General features: G+C 40.1%; 1 protein-coding gene across 1 annotated transcript in view; it reads right to left on the bottom strand.

The window, feature by feature from the left end:
- cdh13 (cadherin 13, H-cadherin (heart)) overlaps positions 1-21,805 on the bottom strand; it is a 467,661-nt gene that overhangs the window by 99,062 nt on the left and 346,794 nt on the right. Inside the window, exon 8 of the mRNA XM_079825536.1 lies at positions 1,911-2,051. Coding sequence (XP_079681662.1) covers positions 1,911-2,051 — 141 coding nt within the window. The remainder of the gene's footprint in view (positions 1-1,910; positions 2,052-21,805) is intronic.

Genomic DNA, 21,805 nt, shown 5'->3' with positions numbered 1-21,805 from the left:
AAGCTTTGCTGCAGTCAGCACAGACCCTGTCAAACTGGTTAACGGAGAAAAATTATCATGGAAAGAAACACTTCTCGTTAAAGAGTGGGGTAAAGTGACATTAAAAAAAGAATGCTTTATAAGTGCAGTTCATTATTAGTTCATGTTAACTATGTTAACTAATGAACCTTATTGTAAAGTGTTACAGAGAGTTTTATCTAACAACAGATAATTTCTGACATAACCCCAAAATAACTTATAAATACTCACAGTAAAGGTGTGGTAAGCAATTTCAGAGAAACACTGTCGAAAGTGGATCATAAAAAATAAAAATAAAAAATAAAATAATTCCCTGTCCAATCTCAGATATGCTCAGTTAAATATTTAACACTTTCGGCATAGATCGATCAGACAACGACACAGACACAAACAGACACAGATCACATAGTTTTTACAGAATAAGGCAATTATTTGTATGCACATTTTTTGGCATTTATTCATCTTGTTAGTATTTACAGTAAACAATCTGAAGCAGCAGCATTTGTCAAAGACACTCTGAAAAGGTAAACCGAATGAGTGTCCACATCAACCAGTCAGAAAGCCCCTCTCTCCCTGGCACAGCAGTGCATCTTGGGAATGGGCCAAGTGAGGGTGGACATGATGTCTCTGACAACAGCCCAGGGCACTTCTTCTAAAAAAACACACAGCTCAAAATAAGTGTCTCTGCATCAGCTTGGCATAGTTGTTTTCCCTCCATTGGCTACCAAAGTGCAAGTGTAGCATTTTCTGACAAATTCATCACAGGTGGGCTCAAATGGACATGCAGCTTAAGTTTGCACATAGCATAAGTGCAGTTTTCTTGCCCTCTGGGTTTTATATTGCTGAATGGCAGAGGTGGCCTCTATTTGTGACTGTTTAGCAGAAGACTAATGCGTATTTTATGGCCTATAGCTAAAATGTGTAGCTAAAAAAGTCCAGAAATACCAATGATTACAACAACAATACAAGGACAAACAATACACTCCATCCATGGACAGACCATTATTGCCAGGGCAGACCCTGAGTATTATAACACAATCATTTCAGACTGCAAACAGGAGGTCGCAGAGGATAAGCGAGTGAGAAGGACCTTTGTGTGAGTATTTGTGAATCACAGCTGTCACTGCAGTGCACCTGAGATTAAAGTGATTGATGCACGGGGGGCTTTTTCTCGCAAGGTCAGTGTATCTGAGTGAATAGCTGAGGCCCTGGCTGAGCATTGAGGGGTTCTGTTTGTATACGTGTGACGTGAGTGATTGACAAATGGAAATGATTGGTGAAGACCTTGTGAATTGAGAAGCTCCAATGTTTGTCCTCTTGGTAGATGACTGAATGTGTTAAGCTGCTTCAAACTGCTATGAATCATTTAAAAGGGAATGCAGCACAATTGTCAGCGGTTCACATTTTCAATCACAAAAAGAACAGTTATGATCCTGGATTCTAATTTTAATATAATTGATTAAAACTATGACTATATGTGACATGCTCTACAAAAACAAATAACGTTTCGATGCACCGTAATGTAGTGCGACCTTTTACCTCAGGAAAAGCATTCAATATCCATAGCTTATTGTAAATGTACTTTAGAGAAGAGCATAGCATTCAAATAATAAATATATACTTTAATCTAATTTATAATTAATTATATAAATGTTTTACATTTTTACTTAAAGGTGCACTGTGTACATTTTACTGTAGAAACATGACGGCGCAAAATGGTGACTTCACTAAGGGGACCCGTGGTGTATGTAGATAGAAATGGCTCATTCTAAGGTAATAAAAACATAACGGTTTATTATGTAAGGTCTTTATACACCACTGAAAAGATAGTTATGTATATTATATTGCATTTCTGAAAATGCAAAAACAGCCCCAAAATAGGTTCCTCCTACCAGTGAGTGTGTAAACTCAGGTGCATGGTCGTTCCTGTCTGTGATGGTGATGGTGGCTGTTGCAGTTCCCGTCAGTCCCACCTCACTTCCTGCCATGTCCTTCGCCACAATCTCCAGCTCGTACTGCGTGGTTGGAAGAGTCTGTGGAGACATAAGAACACAGTTGTGAACAGTCAGTAGAGCTTCAGAACAGAGGGAGTACAGTCGTGATAAGAACTTAAGTGGCTTAAATGGAGAACAAGTAATTGTTATACAACTGCTTTAGTGCTGGTTAGACGCTGTCAATATGCACTGAAAATTGCAAATTAAATGGTAAAGTGGAGCAATTAGGATCTAATTAACCAATCATTGTATTGAATCATGGCTTCACCCAAAAATGGCCTCGCAGTTCATCATTGACATTTCAAACACTAAAGTCAATTGGTACAAAAAGTCAATCGGTTCATTATTGCTCATGATTGACCGGTTATCTATGAGACCAAAATATCCTTTTGTTTATTTACATTTACTCTTGTGTAAGGCCTTCTTCAGGGACGGTCCTGAAACAATGATAACAGCTTCATGCAAGAGCATTGACATTCCCTGACAGGTGCTAGTCTAAATAAATGTCAAGTTTCAGTCGCTTTTCAAATACTGAAAGAAAAACATCTAAATGTCAATTAACGCCCACACCACCTTTCCTTCAAGGCCACATCCTTAACTGGAATGTCAAGAGAGAAAGATTTGTGTGGGCTTCAACTTTGGGCTCTTTTTTTGTCCCAAATGGAGGATAAAAAAAAAACAGACACTTGTTTTTCTTTAAGGTCATATTACAACATATCTGTATACTTTTGATATAAGTCTGGATCCATATATACACTATATTGCCAAAAGTATTGGGACACCCCTCCAAATCATTGAATGGCCACAGGTGTATAAAATCAAGCACCTAGGCATGCAAACTGCTTCAACAAACACTCTCAGGAGTTCAGTGAATTCAAGCATGGTACCATGATTGGTTGCCACCTGTGCAATAAGTCCATTCGTGAAATATCCTCACTACTAAATATTCCACGGTCAACTATTAGTGGTATTATAACAAAGTGGAAGCAATTGGGAACAACAGCAACTCAGCCATGAAGTGGTAGGCCACGTAAAATTACAGAGCGGGGTCAGCGCATGCTGAAGTGCACAGTGTGCAGATGTCGGCAACTTTCTGCAGAGTCAATAGCTTCAGACCTCCAAACTTTGTGTGGCCTTCAGATTAGTTTAAGAACAGTGCATAGAGAGCTTCATGAAATGGGTTTCCATGGCCGAGCAGCTGCATCCAAGCCTTACATCACCAAGTACAATGCAAAGCGTCAGATGCAGTGGTGTAAAGCACGCCACCACTGGACTCTAGAGCAGTGGAGATGTGTTCTCTGGACGAATCACGCTTCTCTGTCTGACAGAGACTTGTCAGATGGACAAGTTATTTTTCAGGGGTTGGGCTTGGCCCCTTAGTTCCAGTGAAATGAACTATTAATGCTTCAGCATACCAAGACATTTTGGACAATTTCATGCTCCCAACTTTGAGGGAACAGTTTGGGGATGGCCCCTTCCTGTTCCAACATGACTGTGCACCAGTGCACAAAACAAGGTCCATAAAGACATGGATGAGTGAGTTTGGTGTGGGGGAACTTGACTGGCCTGCACCTCAACCTGATAGAACACCTTTGGGATGAATTAGAGCAGAGACTGTGAGCCAGGCCTTCTAGTCCAACATCAGTGCCTGACATCACAAATGTGCTTCTAGAAGAATGGTGCTTCTAGAAAAATTCCTATAAACACACCTAAACCTTGAGGTAAGCCTTCCCAGAAGAGTTGAAGAGCTGTTATAGCAGCAAAGGGTGGGCCAACTCCATATTAAACCCTACGGATTAAGAATGGGATGTCATTAAAGGCAGGCGTCCCAAAACTTGTGGCAATATAGTGTATATATATATATATATATATAAATATATAAATTCAATCTAAAGAAATGAATTATTACATGATCAAAAATATGATAATCTAAGATCAAGGTAAATATCACTTATGAGGAAAATATTTCTATTGTGTAATTTCCAACTAAGCTGTAATTATGTGAAATTATTAAAAATATTGTATAATTATGTGTATTTAGGATACATAAAGCTATGACATTAGCATTTGCAAAACATTTATTTAAATTGTCAGTTGCAGCTAAGGATGCTATAAAATGTTTTTTTTTGTGTTTTTTTTTTTGACAAACATCTATCTATTATTTGGAGAAACAAGTTCTCGGGTAAACGAGAAATACCAGAAACACCTACATTGTCAGCATTTTTATTCAAGATGTGCCTTTCTTATAAAGTTTACTTATATTACATAGTTTTCTTTAGAGTTTGTGAAAGACAGCAGACGGATACAAATTCCTGAAATTAAGTTTTGAGAGAAGCCAAGGTTATTTCAGAGATATTTCAGGAGAAATATCATGCAATCCCTGCATGCATAATACATAAGCTAAAGAAATGGGCACAGACGCTTTATATAGACATCTGGTTTCTCTGACGCAAAGGAAAAGGTAAATTCATCAAAACAAATTTTCGGAGTGCTTGAAACCACTTCATCTCTATCAAACACCACCTACGCATTGTATGGGAAATAAACCTACTTCTCTAGACCAAAAGCCCAATATTCATAAATCCAAGACAACAAGCATTTGTTAAAATAAGTCAACCCTACTGGAAAGCCATGATGGCACATTACACAGGGAGGTGCTGTTAATGCTAACATTTATTTACTTTATTGAAATCCCACTCAGCGCAGTGTTAAGTACCACATGCTTAATAAAACTCATCCATCTGTTTCACATAATGCCCAGGAGGCCCGTGCTGCAGTCATTTACCCATGGTGCATTGCCTCTTTGTATAAATTACTCTTGCTATCTCAGGATTTAAATAGTGGCTCAGAAGCATGTCATTCTAACAAAGCTGCAATTAATAAAGTATAAAATCACAGTATATTACATTTAAAAAGAAAAATAATTACTTGCATTTTATTTTGTTTAACCGAGGCATAGCATTGAAAGAAACCCAATGATCCAATGAATGACTTATTTAATTACAATGATGACATGGGATGACATGGGCGTGCTGGTCTGAAAATGAAGTGTGTTCAGGTGCATTGTTGGCGCGTTGCCATTTTGAGGCGGCTGAAAATGACTGCGCCATTGACCAACAAACACCACACTATTTTTTGTGTTATTTAAAGGGCGCATTAGTTATATGCGCCTATAGGCGGGTGCACAACGCACTCTGCTTATTACACAAACAAGGACTCGCAGCAGCACACAAACATTTTTATATATTAAAAATAAAAGGATTCCTCTCTGTAGAAGCGTTCAGTCTTTCCGCTTGCAAATTCCGCCATGTAAATAGCGAATCCGCCATAGTGCAAGCGTAACTGGCTTTTAAAGGGAATGGGAGATGAGACTCTGGTTGGTTTATTGCACGTTACGCCCAAAACACACCCATGACTCATTAAGAGACTAGGCACAACCCTTTTTGACCATGCGCCTGGTGCGGCGACCGTTTTTCCCGTCGTTAAACTAGCAAAAGACATGCCCTAAGTGCACCTGCGTCATACGCTTCAGAACATGCGGTTAGATCATTAAAATAGGGCCCAATATAATATAATCGTTCACCACAAATTTAGAATGACATTAAAGGGTAGATGGTAGCCGAATTTTCATAAAAGCAATGATCTGCATAAGTAGCCAATTGACTAAACTGACTATGGGCCCTATCTTGCACCCAGCGCAATTGACTTTGTACACCGACGCATGTGTCATTCCTATTTTGCACCCGCGCAAAGCGCGCTTTTCCCTCCACAGAAGCACGTCGCTAAACTAGTGAATGAACTTGCGCTCCCTGGGCGGTTCAGCGCAAAAAAGGAGGCGTGTTCCGCCGCAAACAATCCCTGGTGCTATTTTGCTGTTCCATTAAACAATTGCGCCACTGACCAGAAAAAACCTAGTCTAAAGTCAGTGGCGCGTTGCGCGTTGTTCATTATGCTATTTTAAGGGCGCATGCTTGACCATAATGTATAGCGTGCACAACGCGCATACACTTTGCTCATGTAACCTACACAGATGCAACAGTTATTTTTGCAAATCATAAATTGTTACACTAAAAAAATATTAACACATGAGATGACAGAAATCATTGTGGTGTGCCACGAAGATGTGAAAAAATAGGCATAAATCTAGCTTACAAATGATTCAGGCTAATTGTAATAATTAAGGATAAGACCTGTTTGCCCAATAGTGGCAAGACATATATGTATATAAGGACATCTGACAAATTGGTTTGTCCGTCAAGAACCAGGAAAAAAAATCGACTGAAAAACTGAAAAAACTGAAAGACTGAAAAAAAAAAAAGACTGTGAAATCACCTTTACCATGATGTACAACATTACAACTTCACTTCTCTGTCTTTCACTGCTCTTACAAGAACATCAGTCTCCTCGGCTGTGAACCGCTCCTGGCGTGCGCCTGGTAAATACGCCATAATAATAGCAATCCATAATGGAACTTGCGCACCTGCTTTTAAAGGGAATGTTGGATGACGCTCGGATTGGTTTATTCACGTTACGCCCAAACCACACCTATGAATAATGAAGCTACTTCAGACCAACCCATTTTAGATTTGCGCCGGGCGCAAGAGCATTTATCCCGCCGGGAAAATAGCAACAGCGCCGAGACCCGCCCACAAAGTTACTTGCGCTTCGTGCTTTGACACTTGCGTTTCAGATCGTTAAGATAGGGCCCCAAATGTCTTTCTGTGAGAATTGCTTGCAAGTAAAACTGCGATTAAAAATCTCAAACATCTGAACAGATTTTAACAGGCATGACACTACGTTGTTGATGCGATTCAACACTTGAATCAACCCAAACTGCTTGTAATTCACAAGAAGTGGAATAAGAAATGCTAAAAAATGCAGATTGAAGTTACCGATGTGCACTGTTCAATACCACCAACGGTCTAGCTTTACACCTCATCAGACATATCACACTGAAATCTTTTTTTTTAAAGCCACCATGACGCGCAGTGCTTTTGGTGGCTGAGATCGGCTAGGACGGCTGTCACTGACAAACGACTCAGAACTTATTTACTGCTGATAAACAGATGGTACTTCACAGACCTGTGACTTGAAAAAAAGAAAAGAAACCCATCTGGATAAGAGGGAGGTGAGTGCAGATTAAATCTTGGTGGCATCAAAGACTCGCGCAAAGCTTTCACATAGCGTGACAACATCTTAATGAGTCTCCCATCTCTCGCGTTCACCCGCTCAAATCTTTCGCAGTGATGCACCTGTGACCTCCCCGCGTGCTTTTGAAGGTCAAAAAAATCTAAAAAAACTTGTTTAAACAATCTTGAAGAGTGTTGAAACATCCCAGTTCTGACTGTGAATGTGAAACGAAACAACACATCAAATTTAACGTTGCATAACAATTGGTATTGCGCCCCAGTTATGTCAATCACTTCAACATGCCGGATCCAGTTTGCCTGTCTTTTGAGATTCTATCTATGACAGATCCATTTAATGTCGGCAGTCCAGTAATGCTCATTATGAATCAGACTAAATTCAATCAAGAGCATCTTGTATAATAGATCAAGGCTTTTCCCATGGCCAGAGTGTCTAAAGACTTAAATAATATCGCCTTTGCAAGGTGGAAATATGCACAGAACTGGCTCTCACCTGCTGAACGAGACACCACCTCGTCCGTTTCAGTGGATGTGATGTCATAATTATGCTTCTGTAGCCTCTTTTTGTTCTCTCAAGCACTTTGAAAGAAATTGTCTGCCTTTCCTAACCTCTCAGCCTATTCACCGGTCTACCTTTTATTCCCCTAGAACATAATGATCCATACAAAAGCCACAGAAGCAGCAGCTGAAATGATGAATAAAGCTGTCTAATAAAGGAATCTCTCTATCTTCCTGCTGGCCATGTCTCCGTCTTCCTTACAGTATTTCACTTTTATCCCAGCTGGTTTTCTCACTGTGTGAAGCGCTGCTTTAACTAAGTTGGTGTAAGTTGTAGATATGCTAATGTCTCCTGTATGTTTCACAGGTGGTTTTAATACTTCTACATGATTGCAATCTAGATGGATATATGGTTTTGCGTTTCCACTCAATCCCTGGAATGTTACCCTCATTTCCCTTTTTTCCATTTTTCTTATTACTTTTTTTATCATTGTCATCCACACCTTGAATAAATTTGCCATTTCCCCCCTCTTTTATCTCACTTTATGCAGCCATATTGCAGGCTTTATTTATATTTTTTGTGCAACTCATCAAGTCTATATTAACGCATATTAACACCGCTTTCATTTTCTTGCATTTTACATGTAAATGCATGTAAATTAGGTTGCAACTAACATTAAAGTTTTTAATATATTTTATATTGTAATAATTTCACATTAAAACTTTAAATTAATGTAGAAACAACATGAAGACAGTAGCCAATATTTTAAATATTTGTTTAATGGCATCTTTATTATGAAAAAAGACATCACTGACACCAATAGTGCTTCTGATGTCTTTGTGAAATAGATTTTTTCCCTCAATTTTAGCTATTAATTATAGCCATTCAGCATTACAATTGTAAGCTAGAATTGTTTACATTTATTATGCTTTAAAAAATACAACAACTTTTAATGTAAGTGAACTTAAAACAATCTTCACATATACCCATTATAATAAATGTCACATTTACCTCTGCCCTTCAATATATCAACTTTGTTCTATTGGCCCAGTCAGACCAGTTTATCTTTTTACTTGCCCTGCAAAATGCTCAAAAAGTTATTGTTTTATTATTTTTGGCCCATGAAACCTTTTAAACAGTGCTTTAAAATTTAATAAAATGATCAACCACTTCACAGTCTTCACTGCGTAAATTATAATTTAAATATAGATTAAACCTTATTAAAGCTACAAAAGTTATTCAGTCAAGAGCAGTAAGTGATTTTCTCTTTTCCTTTTGTTCTTTGATTATCCTTAATGACAAACAGCAGCAGGTTTATTAGGCTGCTGTCTCTTTAGACCTGCCTCACATGACGCGGATCTGACATCCCATTTTCTCACAAATTTTTACGTTAATTTAAGACTTTATTGAACTCATTTAAGACTGTGCTTGCGAGGATACACAACAAAACAGGCTTTTTGCCATAATTTTGTGTGTTTATGTTCAGCCACTTCAAACCTGAAGTGGCTGAAGTCGTGTGTGTGTCACATAGACAGGAGATTCACAGGTGCGCGCTCCAGTACCGGACTGTTTTCTCTTTTTATGTCTTATCGTGCATGTAATGGTTTAAAAACATTCGCATGAATAAGAGCGTAATCATAAAATGTAATGCTAGCCAAAGGATGATGGGAAAAACAGATGCTGCGTTAAATGCGTCAAATATTTGTAGCACGTTAAACTGAGAAAATGTTGACAGCACTAGTTGTAAGGTATTATTTTACATTTAGGATTATAGAAATTACATTAGTTCTCGCCCGGATGATATCTAACAACCAAGTAATTCACATTCACACATGATTTCCATGTTCATCTCGGCAAATGTTTGCATTACAGTCCGGGCCAAGTGAGACAGACATTAGTAGCCGAGTGGCAGAGCAGCTTGCTGGATCATGGCACATTGCCTTTGGCTCTGTATTAGATTAGATTAGATTAGATTCAACTTTATTGTCATTACACAAGTACAAGTACAAGGCAACGAAATGCAGTTTAGGTCTAACCAGAAGTGCAATAGCAGCAAGTGCAGGATATACAATGGATGCGTAAGTGCAGGACATGGATATGTACTGAATATGTATAAATATGTATAAATAGAGAGACGTTATTACTATAAACAGAACTGAATTTACAGGTGAATATGTACAGTGAATAAATATACAGATGGCTATTACTATAAAAAGAATTTACAGGTGAATATGTACTATGAATACAATATACAGATGGCTATTACTATAATCAGAATTTTACAGATAGAGGTATACAATAATATGTTAGGCTAATATGAGGAATAGCAGTGGATTAGGGTAGTGCAATAAATTATGGACAGAGCTATCCGGAAAAAAAAGTGTAAAGTGCAGTGGAAAGTGGTTGCATATTACATTTAGAAGTACAGTGCAAAAATGCAAATGTAAACATTGGTACTATAAATACAGTCAGCAGTGCAAATGAGCATAATCCAGTTAAGATATGGCAGTGTAAGATGCATATGTAAACAGTTGTTACTGTGATAAACAGTCGGTAGTGCAAATAACAAAGTGAAGGTGGATGTGAGGTAGGAGAGTTATCAGTATATGAGGGAAGTGGATCAGCGGGGGTTGGAGTTCAGTAAGGAGACAGCTCTGGGGAAAAAACTGTTCTTTAGTCTGCTGGTCCTGGTCCGGTGGATCCTGAAACGCCTGCCGGAGGGCAGGAGAGAAAACAGTCTGTGGGCTGGGTGAGAGGAGTCCTTGAGGATGCTGCGAGCTCGATGCAGACAGCGTTTCCTCTGGATGTGCTCGATGGCAGGCAGTGGAGTCCCTGTGATGCGCTGGGCAGTTTTCACCACCCGCTGCAGTGCCTTGCGCTCCGCAACAGAGCAGCTCCCATACCACACTGCCACACAGTTGGTCAGGATGCTTTCTATTGCGCAGCGGTAGAAGTTCACCAGGATAGCCGAGGAGAGCTGATTCTTCCTCAGTGTCCTCAGGAAGAAGAGGCGCTGGTGAGCCTTCTTGACCAGGCTGGAGGTGTTGGTCGTCCACGACATGTCCGCCGAGATGTGGATCCCCAGGAACTTGAAACTGGAGACACGCTCAACAGCCATTCCATTGATGTGGATGGTGTCGTGTGTGCCTCTTGACTCCTTCCTGAAGTCCACGATGAGCTCCTTCGTTTTGGTGGTGTTGAGGAGCAGGTTATTATCAGCGCACCATGTGGCCAGGTGCTGGATCTCTTCCCTGTAGGCAGTCTCATCGTTGTTGCTGATGAGACCGATCACCGTTGTGTCGTCCGCAAACTTGACGATAGAATTAGATCCATACACAGGCTTGCAGTCGGCGGTGAAGAGGGAGTAGAGAAACGGGCTTAGCACACAGCCCTGTGGTACACCAGTGTTAAGAGTGATGGATGTGGAGCAGGTGGATCCTGAACGAACATTCTGGGGTCTGTCAGTTAGGAAGTCCAAAATCCAGTTACACATTGAAGTGTTGATGCCCAGGTCTCCAAGTTTAGCTATTAACTTGGATGGGATGACAGTGTTGAATGCTGAGCTGAAGTCAACAAACAGCATGCGTGCATACGTGTTCTTATGGTCCAGATGGGTGAGCACAGAGTGCAGTGCCATGGAAACGGCATCCTCTGTGCTCCTATTGCTGCGGTAGGCAAACTGGTGTGAGTCCAATGTGGATGGTATAGAGTCTTTTAGGTGTTCCAGGACCAGCCGCTCAAAGCACTTCATAACGATGGGTGTGAGTGCTACAGGGCGGTAGTCATTAGGGCACCTCGGGTTAGAGTGTTTCGGCACTGGCACAATGGAAGTGCGTTTAAAGCATGTCGGTACAGCTGCTTGGGCAAGAGACAGGTTGAAAATGTCTGTAAAAACCCCAGCGAGCTGCTCCGCACATGCCCTGAGAACACGTCCAGGGATGTTGTCTGGTCCAGCAGCCTTGTGTGCGCTGATCCGGCTCAGTGCCTTGCAGACATCTGTGGAGGAGAGTGTGATTGGTGGGTGGTCAGCTGAGGGTTTGAGCTTGGTGGCAGTTTCTCTGTTGTCTCTTTCAAAACGAGCATAAAAGTAATTTAGCTCGTTCAGGAAGTTGACATCAGTGGCTGCGGGGGTGGAGTGGGGGGGTTTGTAGTCACTGATGGCCTGGATGCCCTGCCACATGCGTCGAGGGTCAGAGTTGGAAAAGTGACCCTCTATCTTTAGCTTGTAGCAGTGCTTGGCCTTTTTGATGCCCCTCTTCAGGTTTGCCCTGGACGTACTGTAGGCTTGTGCATCACCTGATTTGAAGGCAGTATTGCGTGACTTCAGCAGGAGTCGCACTTCCCTGTTCATCCATGGCTTCTGATTAGGGTATGTGGTGATCTGTTTCTGGGTTGTAACACTGTCGATGGTGGTATTGATATGATCCAATACAGAGGAAGTGAATGAGTCAATGTCCGTGTGAGCGCCACTGGTGGCTTGAGAAGCAAACATACTCCAGTCTGTGTTTAGAAACCTTTCCTGGAGTGTGGAGTCTGCCCCCGCAGGCCACACCTTGATGGTCTTTACTGATGGCTTCACACGGTTGATGAGGGGTGAATATTTGGGTGATAGAAACAAAGAGAGGTGGTCTGACTGTCCCAGGTGGGGGAGGGGTGTCGCAACGTAAGCTCCAGCCATGTTTGTATATACATGGTCTAAGGTTTTGTTTCCTCTGGTGTGGCAGGAAACATGCTGGTGAAACTTGGGTAGCACTGACTTTAGGTTTGAATGATTAAAGTCACCTGCAACAATAAACGCAGCTTCCGGGTGATCAGTCTGTTGTTTACTGATGGCTGCGTGAAGTTCTTTCATAGCAAGCTTGGCATCAGCATCCGGGGGAATATAGGCTGCAGTGATAATAGTGGAGGTGAACTCCCGCGGTAGATAAAACGGTCTACATTTAACCATGAGAAACTCCAGGTTAGCTGAACAATGACTCCCAACAATAGCAGAGTTTGTGCACCAAGCTTTGTTAATATAAATGCACAATCCACCCCCTCTGCTCTTCCCGGAGCCATCTAGTGTTCTATCCGCCCGGAGTGTGTGGCGTCCCGCTAGCTCAATAGCGGTGTCCGGTATTCCGCTGTTTAACCAGGTTTCAGTGAAGATTAGGACGTTACAGTTCAAAAGTTTCTTACTGTGTGTAATGCTGAGTCGAATCTCCTCCATTTTGTTCACTAGCGATCGTACATTGGCAAGGAAAATGCTGGGTAAAGAGAGCCGGTAAGGAGTTAGCCTTAGCTTAGCTCTTAGACCTCCACGCTTACCCCGTCTTTGTTTACGATCACAGCGCCGCCTTCTAGCACTTCCGCCCGGCCGGGCAGAGCGCATCGCCTCGGGCGTCCTAGCGATCTCAGGAAGGAGTTGAAGATTGTCCATAAAACTGTCGGAAATTCGCAAACCAATATCCAAAAGCTCACAGCGGGTGTACGATGTAAAAGCACAACTGTTCTGTACGAACAGACCCGAGATGAACAAGAAAAATACCGCAAAATTGCAGAATCTGGAGAGACGCTGAGCCTCGCGATCTACTCGCGCCGCCATCTTGGTCAATATGTATCCCTGTATCCCACTGAGCTCAGAGGGGAGTCACAATGCCAGTCAGCCTGAACACTGCACATCCAGGAACACATCACAAATTTGCTCCCCTGGAAATCCCCAGCTAACACCCCGTGCGTGGCGCTCGGTAACGGTTGTCTAAATGTGATGATGGCTGGGTGCTGATGCAAATAAAATGAGGATGCTTCGTGAAGAATGTGGCTGCGGATGCGTTGGATGCGTGACAGTCAGGTGGCGAGATGGAAATTGAGCCAACGTCAGTGAAGTTAGTCGGGAAAGACTGCTGACCCTTAAACGACACTGTTTATACTGTACAAACTGTATATTCTACCCCCTTACACTAACCCTAAACCTACCAATCACATAAAACTTTCTGCATTTTTACATTTTCAAAAATAATTATTCTGTATGATTTATTCCACTGAGTGGTACAGTTCAGTACAATTCAGTACGGAATGCAATACTGCATTTTCATTGTCAGAAGTTGTGAATGGTACCCTAATTCCAAACCGTACAATACCACTTTTTTGGCATCCTTCCATTGGGGTACCTAGCAAGGTAGTCCGGAACTAAAAGGTGGAGCTAGACTTACTGCAAAAGTCAAGTCAAGTCACCTTTATTTGCAGTATATAGCGCTTTTTACAATGCCGATTGTTTCAAAGCAGCTTCACAGTGTTAAACAGGAAAAAATATATTTATATATCATCATTTATTTAATTTTTTATTATAAACATAAAAAAGCAAATGTTTATATAAACAAATGTAAAGCGTATAAACAATGCTTACATTTCATAATATAATTAATATAATATAATATAATATAATATAATATTTAATATAATTAATATAATATAATATAATTAATATAATATAATTAATATAATTAATATAATTAATATAATATAATATAATATAATATAATATAATATAATATAATATAATATAATATAATATAATATAATATAATATAATATAATATATAATATAATTAATATAATATAATATAATATAATATAATATTATATAAATTATATAACAATCTCCAAAGGCTAATCTTATATTTGGCAATTTGTTAAATGCTACACCTAATAAAGACATTCTCTTCTACAGAAGTTCACAAATCCTGCAGAGATTGCATTGAACAACTTCTAGATTCAGCTCAATTTGCTTACTGCACACTACGCTTGAATGAACACTGCTGAATGGGCTTTGTCTTTTTTACCATTTTCCTCACAAAGCCACGTGCGCAGCGACGTATAGTGTTTTAGAAGTTCCTGAAAAAGTCTTTATGTGTTGCCTCCTTCAGCATGTCTCTCATCCCTCTATTCACTGATGACTTAAAAGCAGCAAACAGCCATCATATCTGATGAATCTCTTTGCGCTTGGTCGCTTGATTCATTGGACGTCCACTAATGGAGCTCAAAAATCTAGCCGTATTTTATAAATGAATCATGAGATGGAGACTAATTGCCATTAAAAAATGAACACTAATGCATGAACAATCCCAATGACGAAGCCACTGACACTGCAATATGCAAATATGTGTCCAATTATGATTAACGATCATCCGAGCGTTGCATGTCAATTTGGAAAGCTATTCAGATTTCGCCACACACTGGCTCACAGAAGGATGCTGCTTGCTCCTAAAACTCCTCTCCCTTTGGCAAATACACACCAAGATATCGTTTTCCGCTAATGACATAACCCAATTTATTATAGTCTGAGGCTGTGCTTGAATATTAATAGAGAAGTCATTGAACGGTCCTGAGTATGGAAATACTTGTCACTGCAGCGAGAGTATTATGTGCTGCCCCATGATAATACAGTTTAAAAGGTGAGTGTGTGAAACTACCAACTGTGGCTGAATGATTATGGTTCCAGGATCAAAGCACTCCCCCCCCCATCACCACCACCAAAACCCCCCACAAAAAACAACTCTTTGGGCTAAAAGGCTACTGGTGGCGAGCAGGGCCAATGAAAAAAGCAAGTTCCTTCTCTAGTGAAAGAGGCAGAGGGGAGCCTCATTTATTATTTCCCCTTCATCTGTTGTCCTTTTGTCACGATTTAGAGTGCGTTTTTGTGTGCCCATGTGACATGGGCATGGATTGATCTCTGGCGCTTTCCTGCCTCTGACATTTCAAACAGAAGTTCTGCCCTGTGGCTCTCTTGAGTCAACATCCTGGCATCCGGAGAGGCACAGGAGGGATGATGTCAACTAAAGAGCCTGTTTGCAATCACCTAATATCACACACACTGCTGTTGCTGTGAACTAAGACAGGTATAACAGATGTAGTTAAAAGCATGAATTTAAGACTTTGAATGGGACTTTATTGGGACTTTTATAAAACGATAATTAGAGGGTATTACATAAATAACATGATACACTCTCAAAAAAAAAAGAGTACAGAATTGTAGCCTACCTTTTAAGGTACAAGTGGCCATCACTGGGGTGGTACCCTTAAAGGGTTAGTTCACCCAAAAATGCTCACCCTCATGTATTTCCAAACCCGTAAGACCTTCATTCATCTTCGGAACACAAATGAAGATATTTTTGATGAGATCCGAGAGCTCTCTGACCCCTCTATAGCCAGAAATGTAACTCTTTCAAGGCCCAGAAAGGTAGTAAAAACATTGTTAAAATAGTCCATGTGACTCCAGTGGTTCACCCTTAATTTTTTTAGCAACAAGAATACTTTTTGTGCACAAAAACAAACAAAATAATGACTTTATTCAACAATTTCGTGAACAGCGTCGGCTGCCGTAGAACTCGAAAGCACTGCACAGTTTACAACGTAAACTGCGAAGGAGATTGACACAAGATCGAATGAAATTGTTGAATAAAGTTTTGTTTGTTTTTGCGCACAAAAAGTATTCTCGTCGTTTTATAAAATTAAGGTTGAACCACTGGAGTCACATGGACTGTTTTAACAATGTCTTTCCTACCTTTCTGGGCCTTGAAAGTGTTAATTAAATTGCTGTCTATGGAGGGATCAGAGAGCTCTCGGATTTCATCAAAAATATCTTCATTTGTGTTCCGAAGATGAACGAATGTCTTACGATTTGGAACGGCATGAGGGTGGGTAAGGACAACAATGGTATTATTGTACCCTAAGACAAATTGTGTACCTTTTTTTCTGAGAGTGTACAATTGTATCAGTCAGTCAGACATGAACTTGCATCACCCATTATTACCTCAACTTCCAAACCTGTATGACTTTTTGTCCATACAATGAAAGTCAGTGGGGTCTAATATTGTTTTGGACCTCACTGACTTTAATTATATGGTCAAAAACAGTTCCCAGCATTTCTCAAAATATCTAATGTTCCACGTAAAAAAGAAGGCCCTGTTTACACCTGATCAAAAATGGACGACGCCAAATAAGGTGTAAACAGGGTCTAAGAAATGTTGAGTTTGTCCACTTACGGACGCATTTAAAAATGCGGATCGCTTTCGTAGTGTAGACGCTCATGTGGTCAAATGCATTCAAAACAACCACAAAAGACAGCATACTCTCTGTCCACTCTACTGACCTTATGCGTAAACATTATGGGAAGTGCATGGGATTTAAACTTTGTCGGCTTAAGATCTAAGTTTGGTTTAAACCTAAGCACTAAGCAAACTGATTTCTAACACGCACTCACTTCATGCAGTGTGGTCTTATTGCTATGAGAGAAGAAACGAAAGCTGCTGCTTCAACATTGAAATGTAATTTACCTAAGCTTATTTTCATCCATTATATTGAAAGATCTGAAAAAGCCCATACATTTAATCCATCCACTCGAATAAATCAGGACAGAAGTGGTCGAAAGTGGACAAAAGAGACAGATTAAAGTACTAGGTGTAGATGGGTGTGTCCTCCTTTTCTACTTATGACCTTAAAGGGATATTTCACCCAAAAATAAAAAGTCTGTCACCATTTACTCACCCTCACGTTGTTCCAAAAAGTATTTGAGTAATAAAAGTGCAGAGTAATAATTCATATTGCTGCACGATAAAAACTATACCACTTTTATAGATTAAAAAGTGACATCAGGAAATGGTAAGGAGAAGAGGATGAAAGGAGGATGCAAGCCAGACTCAACAAAGTTTGTGCACACATCACTAAACCACAACTGTTCAAAGTGTTTAATCAAAGTGTAAAATTAAGTTTTCAGGACACCTTGCAATAGATGAAAGACTCATAGCACAAACACCTAACTCTGGCTGTATTTACAGAAACTCATCAACCAAATTAATGAGCTGATGATAAGCAGGAGAGATGCAGCATCTCCTGACGTGTGTGGGGCTAATTGGGGTCAAGGTTGGGGTTTCGGGGTTTGATGAAACAGAGCAGAAAAAATGAGCCTGGCTAATCTAATCAAGCACATCGTCCAAGCACAAACTAATCGCTGTCAATTACAGTCCAGTAATGGGGAGGAAATAGTCCCGATTACACCTAGAAACGCTGAGGAGATAAAGGGGGGTAGAAAATGAGGAGGAGGATAAAGAAGAAGGGAAGGGAGGGAGGTGTTTCATCATGGCCATCAAAGCCCATCTGGGAAGTGGCAGCACTTATGCTGAAGAGCACAGGTGTTGCTGTTTAACTGTTAATTAGATTAGCACAGATCAAAGGCAGACTGCCACCACCGGGGAGCAGTTACATTGCCGACAGGGGCCGGGAGGTCTCTAAGGGACCAGGGGGGCACGAATTCTTCCTATCCCACTGATTGAGACAGATTAATCTGCTTATCAGAGCTGGTTTCGCTGGTTTCCACTGAGACTGTGATCAAGCCTGTATGCTTTGTGTTCTGTCATTTCGGATCGGATTAGGATTAGATCAATTTAAAAGGTTAGTTTACCCAAAAATTAAAATTCTGTCATTAATTACTCTTTATGTCGATCCAAACCTGTGAGACCTTCGTTTATCTTCAGAACACAAATTAAGATAGTTCTGATGAAATCCGAGAGCACTCCATAGACAGCAACGTTACTGCAACTTTCAAGGTCCAGAAAGGTAGTAAAGAGTACGTTGAAATAGTCCATGTGACATGTGGTTCACAGTGGTTCAACCTTAATGTTATGAAGCAATGAGAACACTTTTTGTGCTCAAAAACAAACAAAAGTAACAACTTTATTCAACAATCTCTTCTCTTCCCTGTAACTCTCTGATGCTGCGTGCACACCTAACGCGAACAGAGCGTTAAAATCGCATCTACCGCGTCTAGTTGGATGCTTGAACATTTTGAATCCATTCGCGCGTCCACAGCGAATTGAATAAATAAACAAAATAAAGCAAAATAAACGCGTGTTCAAGGCGCTCCAGGAGAAATATGTCATAAAACACCACTCTGCCTCTTTTCATTTTCATTAAAAATATATAATAAACAATAATAGCCACACAAATGTGGTCCAGTCAACGCACTACCTACATTATCTTCACTGCATGTATATTTAAATATCCTAAAAAAATAAAGTAATGAAACTTCTCTTTGCCCTCAGTCAAAACGATTTGCCAGACAACAAATTATAGATTCATGACACCAAAGATCGCTCGTTAGATCTACACAAGACAAATTATATCTCATGTTGAACCACTACAGAGACATCAGAGCCAGCAGCAGACGTCAGAAGGACTGGCCGAGGAAAGGCTGCTCTCACTGGGGTTAATGAGCGCTGAGCGCCCGCTGAGCACCTGGATCTCCAAAAACAATTTTTTTAAATAGACGCTCTCTTTATAAATAAACCACAGATTTGAGCTTTAAACAACTACATTCTCACCTGAAAAAGTCTTAAAACTACATTTTTGTGACACAATAATAGTATTTTTTAATTATGCTGGGTTTCTCATCACGTCACTTTACCACGTGACAGCAGCAAGCAGGCTCCTGATTGGTTAACGCGGGTAGCACCACTCGCGCGTAACGCGCAAAACGCGTCAAATTTGCGTCATTCACACAAAGTTTGTTGTGAATGCAGCATTACGCTATTCACTTTGTTGGGCTATTCACAAAGTACAGTGCTTCCTAGTTTTACGGCAAAACACCGGCTCACTATTGGCCGAGCACGATTAATAATTAATTTGTTACATTTATATAGCGCTTTTCTAGGCACTCAAAGCGCTTTACATAGAAGGGGGAATCTCCTCAACCACCACCAATGTGCAGCATCCACCTGGATGATGCGACGGCAGCCATATTGCGCCAGTACGCCCACCACACACCAGCTGATTGGTGGAGAGGAGACTGAGGGATGATACCAATCGTATATATATGGGGATGATTAGGAGGCCATGATGGACAGGGGCCATTGGGCAAATTTGGCCAGGATGCCGGGGTTACTCCACTACTCTTTATCGAAGGACATCCTGGGATTTTTTAATGACCACAGAGAGTCAGGACCTCGGTTTAACGTCTCTTCTGAAGGACGATCACATGATCGCATGTGCAGAAAAGAGATTGTTGATTAAAGTTGTTACTTTTGTTTGTTTTTAAGCACAAAAAGTATTCTTGTCACTTCATAACATTAAGGTTGAACCACTGTAGTCACATGGACTATTATAATGATATCTTTACTACTTTTCTGGACCTTGAAAGGTGCAGTAACATTGCTGTTTATTGAGGAGTCAGAGAGCTCTCGGATTTCATCAAAAATATCTTAATTTGTGTTCTGAAGATGAACGAAGATCTTACGGGTTTGGAACGACATGAGAGTGAGTAATTAATAACATAATTTTAATTTCTGGGTGATCTAACCCTAATATATGATCTAACATGAGCAATGTTGCTGGGAAATGTTGCCGTCAATGGGCAACCAGGTGAGACACAGGGCTCACATCCGATCTAAAGTATCCAGATAGAGATTTATTGCCCATTCTCAATGGGAAAGTGCTCAGGAAACATCTTGAATTGAGCTTGGTCTTCGTGATAGCCAGACAAGCCCCATGTATCATCACCTTTAGATGTTTTTGGTTGCTCTTCGCTTAAAGTGACTTTAACTTTGTCATGTCACTGGACCAATCTTCTTTTTGGTCGTGGAAGAAAAATTATATCAACTAATCAAATTTCCAATGTGGTCTGCACATATAGTGTATTCTATCACAAAACTACCAATCAGACAGATTAGGCACAATTGAACTCCATCCAAAAGTAATCAGTTCTGATTATTTCAGAGACATAATTTGAAAATGAACAGTCAAAGAGATGCATCTGAACTACACTATTAAAATAAATGAATAAAATGTACTTTATTGTCCCTTGAAGGGAAATTCGGGATGGACTCAGTAGCCAGCATTTGAACAAACTTGATAAATTATAAAATTGTACAAAATAATCATTCACACCATGCTAATCCATACTCAACAATCTGATTGATTAAAAATTAAAATTGATTGAAAATTATTTTTAAACCTGTTCTGTTTATAACGGAGAACTCTATACCTTCTTCCGGAGGCTAAGATATCATAACAGGGATAAAGTACATGAGTTGGGTCACTTAAAATCCCTTTGCCTCATTCAGAGTGCATTGCTGATACAGAATGTATTGGTTCTTTATTGGCATGTATGATTCCATGAAGATTTTACCAGCACAAAAGGTTCTTTATAGTGGAATTGATTAAAATGTTAACTTAAAGGTTATTGGAGGAACCAAAAAAGTTTCTTCAATAGCATTGCAGCAAACCCCCCTTTATTTTCAAGAGTGTACGATGTAATTGAATACATTATATACAGTATAGGCCTTTATTTTTTACTTGAAGGATGTAATAACATTAAACAATGAATTCAAATTGATTTAATAAAAATATTATTTCATGAATTATAAAAAGCATCAGCAGCAACATGCCACAGGCGGCCATCTCCCCTCAAGTGTTTTCACTTCAAAATAAAGAATAATTTGTCTGGCTATCCTCAGACCAAGCTCAATTTAAGATTGAACATTGGTCTGGGGAGTCTGCTATGTATTTTCTCCTGCACAAGAGGCGTGATCAACGGGCATAAATTAAATGACCGTGTACGCAATTGGATAGTCCTTCAACCAATCAGACCATAAGAGGCGTGATAAATGAGTATAATTCAAATGACTCTATATGCAATTGGATAGTCCTTCAACCAATCAGACCACAAGAGGCATGATCAACGGGCAACGACCCATCTCTTCTCTATCCGTCATTGTGTTAAACCCGCCAATATAGCGGCAGGTGGATAAGCCAGTCTGTGATTGGTTCCTGTAGTGTAACAGAAGCAGTAGAAATGAATGTAGAGGTTTCCAGACTGAGTTGCAGGGCAAAATCAAATCGCTGGCAGATCAGGCTGGGTTTACCCAGTCTAAAGAATAATGTCTAAATGAATGACTGTGCCCACAAATCCCCATTAACAATAGGCATAAAACTCCAACATGCCATAAATAATAATTTCCCTCTGATTGCATGTTGTTCCAAGATCAACAAGGATGGTTAAACTTCCTTATTCAGCAAACTCATGGTTTTAACCTGCCCCTTCTACAGACATATACATTTATACTATATGTAATTCAGATCATGCATTTTATCTTTGATTCAAAACTTGCAGCAGG

This window comes from Gobio gobio, assembly GCF_949357685.1.
Source record: "Gobio gobio genome assembly, chromosome: 9".
NCBI lineage: Eukaryota > Metazoa > Chordata > Actinopteri > Cypriniformes > Gobionidae > Gobio > Gobio gobio.
This window is presented reverse-complemented; position numbering and strand designations above follow the sequence as displayed.